This window comes from Dendrobates tinctorius, unplaced genomic scaffold, assembly GCF_039654945.1.
Source record: "Dendrobates tinctorius isolate UK_male_01 unplaced genomic scaffold, ASM3965494v1 ptg000155l, whole genome shotgun sequence".
Lineage (NCBI taxonomy): Eukaryota > Metazoa > Chordata > Amphibia > Anura > Dendrobatidae > Dendrobates > Dendrobates tinctorius.
In genome coordinates, this window is record NW_027361822.1 from 16,006,230 (window position 1) to 16,021,370 (window position 15,141).

The window sequence follows — 15,141 nt, forward strand, 5'->3', positions numbered from 1 at the left end:
TGTGTCTGTTTTGGGCATTGTACACTTTGGGCAACTTGTCTGCCTATCAGGATTCTGCAGAGTCGGCGGTATATTGAAGCCACATATTGTTTTATGCATTATTCTGAACTGACTATCTCTCCATTGTTCATTGATGATATGCTTTCTTACCGATTCCCAGCCCCGCAGAATCTTATGCTCAAGTTCTTCATCATGTATATGTTTTTCCCATTTGTGAAATATTTTGCCCTTCCCTGAAGGGCGTAATATGTCCCTCAGCATCTCATATATTGAGGTGATAGATATTTCTCCTATGTCTTTGGTAACCAAGTCCTCCCATATTTCTGAATCGATTTCCTTCCTCACATCCTAAAGGAGGTCTAATACATAATGCTTTAATTGACTATATAACATCAAATGAAATCTCGGCAGCTCAAATTTGTCTATCACTTCCACTACCGTCAACCAGCGGCCTTCTTGTAGATGTTGTAAGTCTCCTAACGTCTGTATACCTTTCCCCAACCACTCTATGTATAATTTATTTTCTCTTCCTAATCTAAAGGCAGGAAATGCCCAAGGATTCAGGTGTTTCAACACTCTCCATGACATTTTTAGTTTTTTTTCTTACTGCCTTCCATGTGGCAATGGTATCTTTACCATTTACATATTACCAAATATTTAATGTTTGGCGGTATGTGTGACAGCGGCGTATGTAGCAGCGCCGTCAGGTCCCACAAGCCACAAAATTCCGTTTCCAGTTTGTAGTTAATATATTGCCCCGTTTTTTAATCCAGTCTATTACATTCCTCATTAAACACGATAAATTATATCCCCTAATATTTGGCAATCCCACTCCCCCTCCCTCCTTTGTGTGCATTAGAGTTCTTAGGGCCCCGTCAGACATAGCAATCTCGCTAGCGAAATCGCTGCTGAGTCACAAGTTTTGTGACACAACAGCGATCTCACCAGCGAGATCGCTGTGTGTGACAGCGATCAGCGACCGGCCCCCTTGCCGGTATCGCTAATCGCTGCAAGAAACCTCTGGACATTTCTTTCGTCGCTGATCTCCCGCTGGCCAGCACGCATCGCTGCGTGTGACAGGCGGGAGACCAGCGATCAGCTGGTAACTAACGTACACATCGGGTATCCAAGGGATGTGTACGTTAGTTACCAGCGCGCTGATGCAGGGAGCTGGTAACTAATGTACACATCGGGTATCTAAGGGATGCACGTCCCTTGGATACCCGATGTGTACGTTAGTTACCAGCTCCCTGCATCAGCGAGCTGGTAACTAACGAACACAGCGACGCCGAGCGCTAGGCGTCGCTGTGCTGATCGCTGGTGAAGCTGTCTGTTTGGCAGCTCACCAGCGATCACATAGCGACTTACCAGCGATCCTGACACGTTGATATCCTTGTCGGGATCGCTGGTAAGTCGCTATGTGTGACTCCAGCTTTATAGCCAGTCTCGCTCTTTTACCCTTCTAGATGAATTTAGAAAAGGCCCTGTTTAATCTGAGAACATCTGCGTGACGAATTAACACTGGAAGAGCACGCTAGGGTTGTAAATCCAAAAGTTAGGAAAGAAAAAAAGAAAAATTAAAAGAGGTAAGAAGTAACCGACTTTAACGACCTTCTGACAAAAGATGAAGAACAAAAGCAATATGTCCTGCAAGTTGTAAGCAAATGCCGTGCATTATATTCTGACGTTTCAAAAACTACTTTAACAAAAGCTCTAGAATAGATTAGATAACTATGTAAAATTATCAACTCATGTAGGTTAGCGTGCTCTGATGGTTCATCTGTGCTACTGAGCAATTTATTACCATTAACAACTTTTCATTGTTTGTAATGGTGGGATCAAAAAACGATAATCCCACCAACTCTGCATTCAAATACCACAAATGGTTCGAAAATTTGGTCAGGGCTATTTCTGCAATGTTGTTGTCACATTCTTTATAGTCTAACAGACTATGCAAAATACCTAAATCTTAAAATACCTCAATTTGGATTTTTTCAAACTTTGAGCGACGAGCGGCACGGGTTAACGTCGTTTGATCGAGCTCAAATTTTGGCGCTCTCAATATCTGGAAAGGGGAATCGTTTTGTGGGGTCCAGACGAACAAGATTCTGACATTTTCCCCCCCCCCCATATGAGATCCGGTCACCCTAGTGTATACCCTTGCTTTGGGATTCTGATATAGTACCGCCAAAAATTGTCTAAACGGACCTACCAGATTTATTTTATCATTATCGAACGCTTTTTCTGCGTCCAGTGTGACCATAGCTGGATCCTCTCCCTTATCCAAATGCTTCACTCTAATCTTGTCTAGCAGTAACATGGCTTTCCTTATATTAGTAACGGCTGATCTTCCCTTCACAAAACCTGTTTGTTGCTTTGATATCAATCTAGGCAGTATCCTAGCCAGCCTGTCTGCCATTATTTTTGTGTATTGAGTATATAACCTTTGGGCGGTCAGCCATTCTACCCTATTACTGTTAGTTTGATCCAATATATAGGCTGCCTCTGAGTCCTTCAGACGTCGCTCCATCTCGCCATCTTCTTCCGATGTCACCCGCTTAATGTGTGAGATCGTAGAGGATAGACAGCCCCGTAGATAGGCTTTAAGAGCATCCCAAAATATATTGATATTTCGGGGCTCCCTTCCATCTGGATATGAATCATAGAGGTGCCCAATCCAGATGCATAGACCCCGCACATATAACAGAATTTGACGTCGGCTGCGGCCTCCATCTAAACAACTATAAAAATTAAGACTTTTGAAAAAGAAAAAGCAAAACCGGAACCTAATAACATAGGCGTACAGTCTTAAGCCCCCATCAAAAAATAAACAAGGGGATACCATCACTGAGCTCAGTGTCCGGTAAAGCTGGTATCTGGGAACTCACCGAGAGAGCTCCAATTAGACCGTTAAGTGAGTGGATCTGAAGTAACAACTGCCACATTAGGACTCTTTCACGGGGGGACCCCCGTGAGACCGCAGCCACTCAGCCGCTTCTGCCGGATCTGTAAAAAATACGAAGGAACCCTCATGAGCGACCCAAAGTCGGGCCGGATATATCATCGAATATATAATGTTCCTGTCTCTGAGCTGCTTCTTAACCTCGGTGAATTGTGCCTGCTGTTTCTGCAGTTCCATGGAGAAATCCGGGAAGATGGAGATGACAGCGCTATCAAACTTAATCGGACTTTATTCGGACTCCCATGACAGCACCACGAGAGGGGATCCGCCCTATAGGAACAGGAAACCTACAGATACAAAAGGGCGGCACCTCTCCCACGCATCAGTTGGTTTCCTGTTCCTGAGGGGACGGGATCCTACAGAAGACCGGATCCCAGGCCGGCCAGCCGATACCGGTAGCGAGGGGGTCTCCTACCTCGGCCTGGTGCGGATCTCCTGGAGGACGCCACGGTGGCCCAGGATGGGTGTCACGGCGGTGGCGTGTGCAGCAGGGAGCGGCGTCCGGAGGATGTCCGTCTCCGGGGTTAGGCCGCCGCCGGTATGTTCCCCCCGGGGGTTCCCGGCTCCGGCGGCGCAGGTACGGCGGCAGCGCGGCTGCAGGGGGCTGTGACCAGGTGGCGCTGCTTCCGGGGCTCCCGGGCGTCCCGCGTGACTTCCGGTCTCTCCCGGGGTAGCGGTGACGTCAGGGGGCGGGCGGAAGATGCACTTCCGGGTCGGCGCGCCACTGCGCATGCGCAAAGAATCCAAGATGGCGGCGCCCATCGGAAACACTGATAGCGTCGGCTTTCGGACCGGGTCCGGCGCCAGCTGGGGTAGGGAGCCCTGTTAGGGGGGAGGGGCACGGCATGGATACTGCTGACCGGAGGAGGGGTATTTAGGCAGGACCACGGCAGGGTACCTTGCCTTGGCCACATTATTACAAGCAGCAGCGTACAGCAGCAGCAGTGGTAATGGAGAGTGATCGAGAGCAACACCAGCAGCAGCGGCAGAAGCAAGGGCGACAGCAGCGGCAAGCATCACTGCCGCCCCTGGATGACCTTCGGCAGGTCAAACAGAAAAAGAAAGTGTCCCGTGACAGTAATGAGCGGGCGGGACGAAGTGACCAGTCCACTCGTAAGAGCTTCTCCAGGCAGACAGGAGCATCGACTGAAAGAAATCCCCCTCATTCTCCGGTACTTGATTGTGGCACTGGTAAGTGATCTTCGTGAAAGTTCACTCAGTGACGGGACCCCCCTTCTGTGTTTTTTTCTAGGGGAAAAAGGCTACAAGTAAGACTAAACATAGGGAATGCGCACTCTGTGCATGCCCATTACCGGACGCATGCCTCAAAAAATTGTGCCCCCCCTGTATTCAGCAGACGGTGGCAGAAGAGTCGCCCGCGGTAGCGGCGAGTTTAAGGGACATTGTCAGGGCAGAAATGAGGGAAACCCTAAAGTCCTTGTCCCAGCCGGAAAGTCTAAGGGGCGAGGTCCCGGTGGAGTCCAATTCCTCGGTAGAGTGGAGAAAAAGCAGAGACTCCCAGGCTTCATCTCCCTCATCCTCCTCAGGAGAAGAGGACTTGGGGCGATTTTGTCTGCCTCTTGACCGGGTAGACAAGCTGGTCAAAACAGTCAGAGGGACAATGGAGGTAGAGGAGCCTAAGCCCCAATTATCCATGCAGGATGTCATGTTCTGTGGGCTGGAACAGAGGAAGCGGAGAGTCTTCCCATTAAATCAAAAGATCCAGGATCTGATCCACAGAGAGTGGAAAAAAACGGATAAAAGAGGGTCGCTACCACCAGCCCTCAAACGCAGATACCCCTTCGACGATCCGGCAGTGAATACTTGGGACAGAGCCCCCAAATTAGACGCAGCCATTGCAAAGGCATCGAAAAGATCCTCGCTGCCCTTTGAGGACATGGGATCCCTTAAAGATCCCCTAGACAGGAAGGCAGATACTTTCCTTAAAAACATCTGGGAAATGGCGGCCGGGTCCTTAAGACCAGCAGTGGCATCAACGTGCACGGCCAGGTCCATGATGGTCTGGTTGGACCAGTTGGAGTCACAATTAAAACAGGGTACATCAAGACAGACAATTCTTGGGGCCCTACCGACCATCCAAGAGGGAGTAGCCTTCCTAGCAGATGCCTCAGCGGATGCAGTGAGAATGGCCGCAAGAGCAGCAGGTCTCTCTAATGCAGCTCGTAGAGCCCTGTGGCTAAAGTGCTGGCAGGGAGACATTCAGTCCAGGGCAAAGCTCTGTGCGATTCCATGTGAGGGCGAATATTTGTTCGGCGCTGTCCTAGACGAGCTGCTTGAGAAGGCGGGGGACGACAAGAAAAAATTCCCAAACCTTTCGTCTGCGTCCTACCGTCGTCCATTTGGTAGAAGGAGATTCGGCCAGGGGAGAAGGCGCAACTCTTCGCCTATTAGAGATCGCCCCAGATGGGAAGACAGAAGGAGAAGAGGTACGGGCTATATGTTCACACGCTCGTCGAGAGATCAAAAGAGACCAAATCAATGACTAGCAATTCCCGTGGGGGGTAGACTGTCATCCTTCTTCCCGGCATGGTCACAGATTACAAATAGTGACTGGGTGCGCAAGGTAATATCCACCGGGCTTAGATTGGAGTTTACCCAGATCCCGCGGGATACCTTTAAACTAACCCCTTTAAGATCTTCTCCTCTCGAACAAGCGGCTTTAGAAGCGGAAGTCTTGAGCCTATGCCAGAAAAATGTCCTGATAGAGGTTCCAGAATCTGAGAGAGGAAGAGGGTTCTACTCTCCCCTGTTTCTAGTCCAGAAACCTGATAAGACATTCAGAACGATTATAAACCTTCGTTTCCTTAACGAGTTTTTGATTAATCGTACATTTAAGATGGAGTCCATTAATACAACAATAAAAATATTGTTTAAAGATTGTTTTATGGCAGTCATAGATTTGAAAGATGCGTACTATCATGTACCTATCCATACAGACTTCCAGCAGTTCCTGAGGGTGGCGGTTTCAGTAGGTGGCAAAGTGCGTCATTATCAGTATAGAGCCCTTCCCTTTGGTCTCTCAGCAGCACCCAGGGTATTTACAAAGATAGTGGCCGAAGTTATGGCTCATTTACGGGAGGTTGACGTCTTAATCATCCCATATTTAGATGATTTCTTGATTGTGGGAAAATCAGTGGGTCATTGTAGATCCCAGATAGAAAAAGCTAAATCCAGATTAGAAAACCTCGGATGGATTTTAAACTACGAGAAATCCCGACTCCAGCCCTTAAAAATACAGAAGTTTCTAGGCTTATTACTAAATTCAGAAACTCAGCAGTGCCTGCTGCCACTAGATAAATTGCAAAAGATACAGGAGCAGGTTCTTCGGGCAATTGATAATCCATCTATGACCCTCAGACAGGCCATGTCCTTGTTAGGCTCTCTAACTTCATGCATCCCAGCAGTCAGGTGGGCACAATTCCATACCAGAGCCCTTCAAAACGACGTCTTGGTTAATAGCAGGGCCTTGGAAGGCTCCTTACAAGGTCGAATGTTGCTAAGCCCCTCAGCTGTTACATCACTGAGATGGTGGCTCGATAGCGAGAACCTAGCATCAGGGGTGCCCTGGATAACACAGATAACCCGTATTATAACCACAGACGCAAGTTACTTCGGTTGGGGAGCCCATATGGGGGACATAGTGTTACAGGGACATTGGGATTCTGATTCTGAAATCTCATCCAACCAGAGAGCGCTATTGGCGATAGAACGGGCAGTCAAGAAACTCATTATGTACCTACAGGGCCATCACGTGAGGATACACTCGGACAACCAGGTAGCGGTAGCATATGTCAACCACCAAGGTGGAACCCGCTCCAGCGCTCTGATGCAGATAACAGAACGGCTCCTCCAGATAGCAGAGAGAAATTTTCTATCTTTAACCGCGCTCCACATCAGCGGAAAGGACAACGTAAGAGCAGACTTTCTAAGCCGCAAGGCTCTAAGACAAGGAGAATGGGCTTTGAACAAAGATATTTACCACCAGATTGTCCGCAGATGGGGTCAGCCAGAGGTAGACCTCTTTGCCACCAGAGAAAACAGAAAAGAAAAATCGTTCTGCTCTCTGAACCCCAGGGAAAATCCCCTGGCGGTGGATGCCCTCCTGATAAGATGGGACTTTTCTCTGGCATACGCCTTCCCGCCATTGAATCTTCTTCCTCTGGTAGTCAGGAAGATCAGAGAGGATCGGGCAAAAGTCATACTAATTGCCCCCTTTTGGCCCAGGAGGACCTGGTTCGCATGGTTGAGGACCATGTCGGTATGCGATCCCTGGGTACTGCCGAACCTTCCGGATCTCCTCTACCAGGGGCCAGTCAGCCACCCACAAGTAGCGGGACTTCATTTGACGGCGTGGTGTTTGAAAGGTCACTATTAAAGGATAGATGGTTCTCCAAGAACTTAATTGACACCCTCCTAAAGAGCAGAAAATTAACTACCACTAACATCTATGCTAGGACCTGGAAATGCTTCCTGTCCACCTTTCACTTTGACGTCAGAGACGGAATTCCCACGAAACATATTCTGGAATTTCTCCAGAAAGGTTTCGAATTGGGTCTCTCCACAAGTACGTTAAAAGTACAAGTTTCAGCCTTAGGGGCCCTGTTTGCAGGTGATATTGCAAAAAATTATTGGGTAGCAAGGTTCATCAGAGCAGCGGCCAGATCGAGACCTATACACAAAGACAGATGTGTGCCGTGGGACTTAAACTTAGTCCTTACAGCCATGACGGAAAGTCCGTTTGAACCTTTAGATTCTGCCTCACTAAAGGTTATATCTCTTAAGACAGCATTTCTGGTAGCGATAACATCCGCACGTAGGGTGAGCGACATACAGGCACTTTCCAGATTGCCCCCTTACACAGAGTTCTTGCAAGATAGAGTAATCCTAAGGCCAGATCCAGCATACCTTCCCAAGGTAGCAACACAATTCCACAGGACACAGGAGATAGTTCTGCCTTCCTTCCTCCCTAATCCAACCAACCCTAAAGAGCAAAAACTTCAGGCATTAGATATTAGGAGATGCTTACTTACATATTTAGCAGCCACGGATCCTTGGAAGAAGGAGAACGCATTATTCCTATCCTTCCAAGGTCCCAGGAAAGGATACAGAGTATCAAAACGCACGTTAGCAAGGTGGATTAGGGAGGCTATCTCTCTTGCCTACACAGCAGGTGGTGGCCCAGCTCCACAGAATCTGAGGGCGCATTCCACTCGGGCCATGGCATCATCCTGGGCAGAAAGATCTGGAGTATCAATTGATCAAATATGTAAGGCGGCCACCTGGTCATCTCCTTCCACCTTTTTTAACCACTATCGGTTAGACATGGGTGCCTCCTCAGACCTCACCTTCGGGCTAAGGGTGCTGCAGGCCGTAGTCCCTCCCTAAGTTAGTTTACATCTCTGTAATTCTCTCGTGGTGCTGTCATGGGAGTCCGAATAAAGTATTAAGTTACGTACCGGTAACGGTATTTTTCGGAAGCCCATGACAGCACCCTTAGTTCCCTCCCTTGTTCACATATAGGGGTGCACTCCTTTAGAAGATTGTTCATAAAATCACCTTATGTGGGAGATGGTGTAAAATAATTCTGGTAAATAGGGTAGATAGGTTGTATATATTATATGTTGTGTACTAACCATGGTAGCCTCTCAAGCTCTGTAATCCAACTGATGCGTGGGAGAGGTGCCGCCCTTTTGTATCTGTAGGTTTCCTGTTCCTATAGGGCGGATCCCCTCTCGTGGTGCTGTCATGGGCTTCCGAAAAATATCGTTACCGGTACGTAACTTAATACTTTTCTGCCGCACAAGTCGCAGAATGGTGTCTCTGTCCTTCCAATTGAGCAAGCGTGCCAGGAAAGGTCGAGGTGGAGCCCCCGGAGGCAGTGGTCTTGTAGGGACCCTGTGAGCTCTTTCAACGGCGAACATAGAGGAGAACTCATCCCCCAGGGAGGTCTTAAGCCAATGCTTCAAAAACTGCTCAGGATGCTGACCTTCCGAGCGCTCAGGCAGACCAACGATACGGATATTATTCCGGCACATTCTGTTCTCCAAATCATCCGCCTTTTGCTTCCAAGCGTTCATGGAGCCCGCCACCTTTGCTAATTTAGCTTCCATGGGTGTAATGGTATCTTCTACCCTGGACACTCTTGTCTCTACCTCCGTAATGCGCCCTTTCATGGCCTGCATATCCTGACGGAGTCTCCCCACCTCCGTATAAACATCCTCGATTTTCTCCATCAGGGATGTCCTGGTCAAGGGGAGAGCCTGCATCAATTGCTCAGACGCTTGTTTAAGGGTCAATTCCTCCTGTTCTGTCTCCTCCTCACCCCCAGACTGGCGATTTTTGCGCTGAGCTTGGGAGGTGGTGCTCCTACTATGTCGTGCACTGTCAGCGGGGTCCGGTCTAGCAAACTCCTTTAATTTCTCCGCTGCCGTTCCCACCACTTTTAATCGGCTCATGATTGTCTGCAGCGTGGTCAGACGGAGCAGCCAGAAATATACGGTCTAGGTGTCGCCCACCAGAGAAGGTGCAGCAGGGCTGGAATCAGTCGATTATGTAGCAAGCTGCAGCAGGATGCCTCTGAGAATGTGGGGACAACGGTTAGGTGCAGTGCTAATCTTTATGGCCAGGGGAAGGAGAGGGGGGCCCCACGAAAGCAGCTGCAGTAGGAGAGGGCGCACCGAGCCCTCCCTAGTGATGGCGCCAGCCGGCGCAGTGAGCAAGTGTAGGGAGGGAATATCGCGCAGGGCCCACTTTTTCAGGGCACTCACCGCGCGTGTCTTCCCGCTGTCTGTCGGTGTCTTCACTGCCCGGCGGCGGTGCAGCAACGTGACCCAGCACTGCAGCTCTCTGTGTCTGAGCCGCACGCCCAAGATGGCCGCCGCCTCGTGAGGAAGCCGGCCGCCCGCTCCTGCCTCCCCCGTCGCCCACTCTCACAAGCTGCCCCGACCTGCCGCGGGATACTCCGGGGGTCCCGGTATCTCAGAGGGTCCAGCTAAGCGCAAGTAAGCCACAGGAAGGGGGTCTTCAGCTCAGGATGCTGCAGAGCTCTCTTCACAGGCGTCCTCTCCCTGTCACGGCATAGCCACGTTCCCCTGTCTGCCATTATTTTTGAGCGAAGTTTAACATCTTGATTTATTAATGATATCGGTCTGAATCCCGAAGGGTCTTCCAGTTCCTTCCCTCCCTTCGGGAGAAGCTTTATGTAGGCCGTATTCATCCCTTCTGACATAGCTTCCCCTTGCAAAATGTGATTATATAAATCTTTAAGCGTGGGAACTATTTTCTCACTCAGCGCCTTGTAAAATGAACCATTAAATCCATCTGGCCCTGGAGCCTTATTGGCCCCCAGTCCTTTTATTGCCATACTAATTTCTTCCTCCGTGATGCAGCCATTTAAATCCTGTAATTCCTCCTCCGTCAGTTTAGGGATATCAACTCTACCCAGCCATGTCTCCCCCGCTACATCTTGATGATCCTCATCCTTGTATAACCTAGCATAGAATTTGCCCAGCACTCTGTTTATATCGTTGGGATTAGTCAGTGTTGTCCTTTTTTATCTCTAATTGCCATTATAGATGTACCCACATATCTTCCCCTAGCCAAATTAGCCAGTATTCTCTCTGCTTTCTCACCATACCTATTTAATTCTACCTCCCAGTGATTTCTATATAATTACTCTCTTTTTTCCGCCCAGTCTTCAAAATATTTTTTGGCCCGCATCCAACTATCTTTATCCTCATCCAGTAGTGAATTTTTATATTTTGTATAGCTGCTCCTAACTTCGCTGGTTGCTGCTAAGTACTGCTCTTTTATTCGTTTTTTTATTCTCTGCGTGTAAGCCATGATGTTTCCCCTTATCACCACCTTCTCTGTTTCCCAATATAGTCTAGGATTAGATTTGTGCTCCTCATTATACATTGCAAACTCTGTCCACCATTCCCCCATCCGTTTCACAAAATCTTGCTCTTTTGTCATGTTTCCTGGGAATCGCCATAGATAGTCAGTCCCTTTCTGATGTGCGTCAGCTAAGTCTAGAGATATAGGACTATGATCTCCTGTTTTCAAGTACACGACATGCTAAAACCAATGGTGTCGTTCAAAACTACAACTCATCCCGCAAAAAAAATAAGCCCTCACATGGCCATATTGACGGAAAAATAAAAAAGTCATGTCTCTGGAAAGAAGGGGAGCGAAAAATGAAAATGCAAAACTGAAAAAGCTCCGGTCATGAAGGGGTTAAACATCAGTAATAAGCACATTAAAACATAAGCCTTTGATTGACCTAACATCAACACAGACAAGGAAAACTGCAGAACAGCCTGGTGGTTTTGCTGTATGATCTACTCTTAGATTGTGAGCTGTTATTTCACAATGTCTTAATCAATTAGTATATTCATTTTACTACATATTTATCAATTATTATGGAAATGTTTTATATAGAAATGTTATAAAATATCTATATAATTCTAAAGTTATAAAAAAATAATTCTGTCTTACTTTTGGCAGATGACTGTATCAAGAGTTCAGGGGGATATGTGATATCTTCACATTTTGAAGGCAGTGATTCTGGTATAACACAAGATACATATGAAGAGAAAGCCATTATCCCAGATTTGCCATCATCCCTTTTCAGCAAAGTTTTATCTGATCCTTTTGAAATAATCATATCTTCTGATTCATCAAAGACTGCTAAGCAAAGTAAATGTCCCAGAAGACTTAATGATCATCACAGAGCTCACACAGGGGAGAAGCCGTATTCACGTCTAGATTGGGAGAAACATTATAGCACCAAATCAAATTTTCGTAAACCTGAGAATAGTCAAACAGGAGAGAAGCTTATTTTAGATTCAGAATGTGGGAAATGCTATAGTGGTAAATCAAGTCTTGTAACACATAAAAAAAATCATGGAAAACTGAAGTCATTTTCCTGTTCAGAATGTGGGAAATGTTTTAACGATAAATCTCAGCTTCTTAGACATCAGAAAAGTCATACTGGGGAGAAACCCTTTTCATGTTCACAATGTGGGAAATGTTTTATCCAAAAATCAGACCTTATTAGACATCACAGGAGTCACACAGGGGAGAGGCCGTATTCATGTTCAGAATGTGGGAAATCTTTTACAGAGAAATCACATCTTGTTACACATCAGAGAATTCACACCGGGGAGAAGCCATTTTCATGTTCAGAATGTGGGAAACATTTTGGCGTTAAATCTGTTCTTGTTGCACATCAGAAAATGCACACAGGGGAGAAGCCTTTTTCATGTTCTAAATGTGGAAAGTGTTTTATTACAAAATTACGTCTTGTTAGACATCAGAATACTCACACTGTGGAAAAGCCATTTTCATGTTCTGAATGTGGTAAGTGTTTTATCGAGAAATTACGCCTTGTTAGACATCAGAGAATTCACACTGGCGAGAAGCCATATGTGTGTATAGAATGTGGAAATTCTTATATTGAGAAGTCAGATCTTGTTCGACATGAAAGAACGCACACCGGGGAGAAACCATTTTTATGTTCAGAATGTGGCAAACATTTTAGTAGTAGATCTGCTTTTGTTACACATCAGAGAATTCACACAGGAGAGCATCCATTTTTATGTTCAGAATGTGGAAAATGTTTTACAGAGAAATTACGTCTTGTTAGACATCAGAGAACTCACACAAAGGAGAAACCATTTTCAGAATGTGGTTTTCATAGTAGTAAGGTGTAACTATTGTTTCAGGCAGATGTACATCTGTTCTACTGTAGCTCTTCTCCTTATCAACAACTTTCATCTCCCTCTGTGTACTGAAAACCTGTCTTCATTAATGGCAGATTTTACCAGTGAACTGAGAGAGAATGATCAATTCAGGAGTAGAAAGAGGCATTTTTCTACAGTAAGATATGCACTTTTGTCCAAAGATTTGTCTCAAATCCTGACTAAGGGCAAACCATTCTTGTCTGGAGTTTAGCTATGCTTTTGTTTCAGATGGGATTAAGATCTAAGGATGGTTTCAAAATTTCAAAGTTCTCTGTTCCCAGTCACTTAGTTATCACTTTTACCTTGTGATATTGTGCTCTTTTTTGCTGGAGACTTGTGCTAAAATACGATGTCGTTTTAGGTCAAATGTATGCAAAATTTTAGAAATTTCTGAATGGTTCACAAAAATATTTAGATTTAGATAGGGTGGCGCATGTGCAGATGGAGATCTTGGCACCAAGATCTCGCGAGATGAGATCTCAGCGCTCAGCAGCGACCCTGGGACCCTCCTCCTCCACGGCAATCAAAGGTATATTTGGGGGAAAAAGGTGCATCTTATAATCCGACAAATACGGTATCTTTCCTGTATCTGAATGGTTCACAAACTTGCAGGGTGCCCTGTAGGGACTTGGGACACTATATGTACATGGTAAAAAACTGTTTAAGGGACAAGCTACAGTTGTTGTAGATTGTACATTAAATGGGATAAAGTCAGCAGTGGGGCCCACAGGGGTCTGTACTAGGAGCAGTGAGAGCCACAAGGATCAGCATTAGGCCCATTTCTTATTAATCTCTTGTAATGATCTTGTGGATGGCATTGAAAGTAAAGTGTCAGTCTTTGCTAAGTTTGTATGATAATAAAAACTGAGCCTGCCTGTATAATATTACAAAACAATCTGGTTGATGTCTGCATGGGACAACACTGGGTAGATGAAGTTTAATATTGATATGGGGTTAGGACATTGGTCAGGTATACAAAGGGGTTGTGGTGGTCGGACAACAAAGATTTGCCCTTTTTGGTCTATCTTATTTTTGAAGTGCGTGGCAAAGTCCTCGTCCGAAAATAGGGGCGTCGGAGGGGGCAGTGGTGGGCGGAGGAGGGAGTTAAAAGTGTTGAACCACTGTTTGGAGTTGTGGTATAAGGAAGATACAAGGGATGTAAAGTAGGCCTGTTTAGCAGAGGTGAGAGCTGATTTGAATGCGAGTGTTGCTTGTTTGAATAAGGTGAAGTTGTCTTGCGAGTGCATTTTCTTCCAACGCCGCTCAGCAATTCTGGATAGTTGCCGAAGCTTTTTAGTGAAGTTATTGTGCCAGGGTTGTCTATTGATTTGTCGCACTCTGCTATGCATGACAGGGGCGACCGAGTCGATGGCTGATGCAAGAGTGGCATTGTAGAAATTTGTATCTGTGTCTTGGAGTGAAGCTATGGAGGACAGTGGTAGAATAGCGTCAGAGCGTGTGCGAGTGTCTAGATGTGCGAGGTTCTGCGGGGTGCACAAGTTGCTTGACATGGGTGACAGGTGAGGAGGACAGGGATGAGAAAGTGAGCAGATGGTGGTCAGATAGTGGGGGAGGGGGGTTGTGAAGTTAGAGAGCAGAGACTGGTGATGACTAGGTCTAATGTATGTCCGTCTGTGTGGGTGGCTGAGGAGGACCACTAGTAAGTCCAAAAAATGAAGTGAGCAACAGGAGTTTGGAGGTTTTTGACTGGTGGGTGTCAATGGGGATGTTGAAGTCACCCATGATGATGGTGGGAATGTCAGCATAGAGAAAGTGGATAACTGGTCAATAAAGGCAGTGGTCGGGCCCAGAGGTCGGTATATGACGGCCACTTGGAGGTTGGAGTGAGAGTAGATGTGAACAGAGTGGACTGCATATACATTAAATAGAAATATATTTGGGACTATAGAACAGGAGGACTTGGGTATTCTGACTACAAGTCAGCTAACCAGCATTACTCAATGTCAAAACAGCAGCTTCAAAAGCAAATATGATTTTAGTGTGTATAAAAAAAGAAAATCCTGTGATCCCTGTGTAATACTACTTGTAAGGCCAAATCTTCAATATGGGTCCCATTTTTGGGCTCAACATTGTTAAAAAGATATTGGAAAGCTAGAGTCAATTCAAGGGAAAGGAGCTAGATTATTACATGGTATGGAAGGCCTCTCATACAATGAGAGGTTAGAAAAAGGTGAGTGGAGATCCAAGATGGCCGCTGACCAGGGAGGTCGCATCTAACACAGCTCCCTGTCACACTACACCATCCGAGCCATCCAGCCTTGGAGAACACCTATTTTGCCATCAAAAATACACCAGCTGCAACCTGTAATATCAGGGTCTTGGAGGATTTGGATCTGGTAGACTGCCGAACCTCTGCACGCCCTCCCCAGGTTGGTGACTGCTGCACCCATTCTC

The 15,141-nt window shown here is 46.5% G+C and overlaps 1 protein-coding gene across 2 annotated transcripts in view; it reads left to right on the plus strand.

Moving 5' to 3' along the window:
* LOC141051054 (uncharacterized) overlaps positions 1-13,615 on the plus strand; it is a 176,487-nt gene extending 162,872 nt beyond the window's left edge. For both annotated transcript variants that reach the window (XM_073547876.1, XM_073547877.1), the window contains one exon: positions 11,489-13,615. In XM_073547876.1, the coding sequence (XP_073403977.1) occupies positions 11,489-12,696 (1,208 nt within the window). In that variant the 3' untranslated portion in view covers positions 12,697-13,615. The remainder of the gene's footprint in view (positions 1-11,488) is intronic.
* Positions 13,616-15,141: the final 1,526 nt, after the last annotated feature.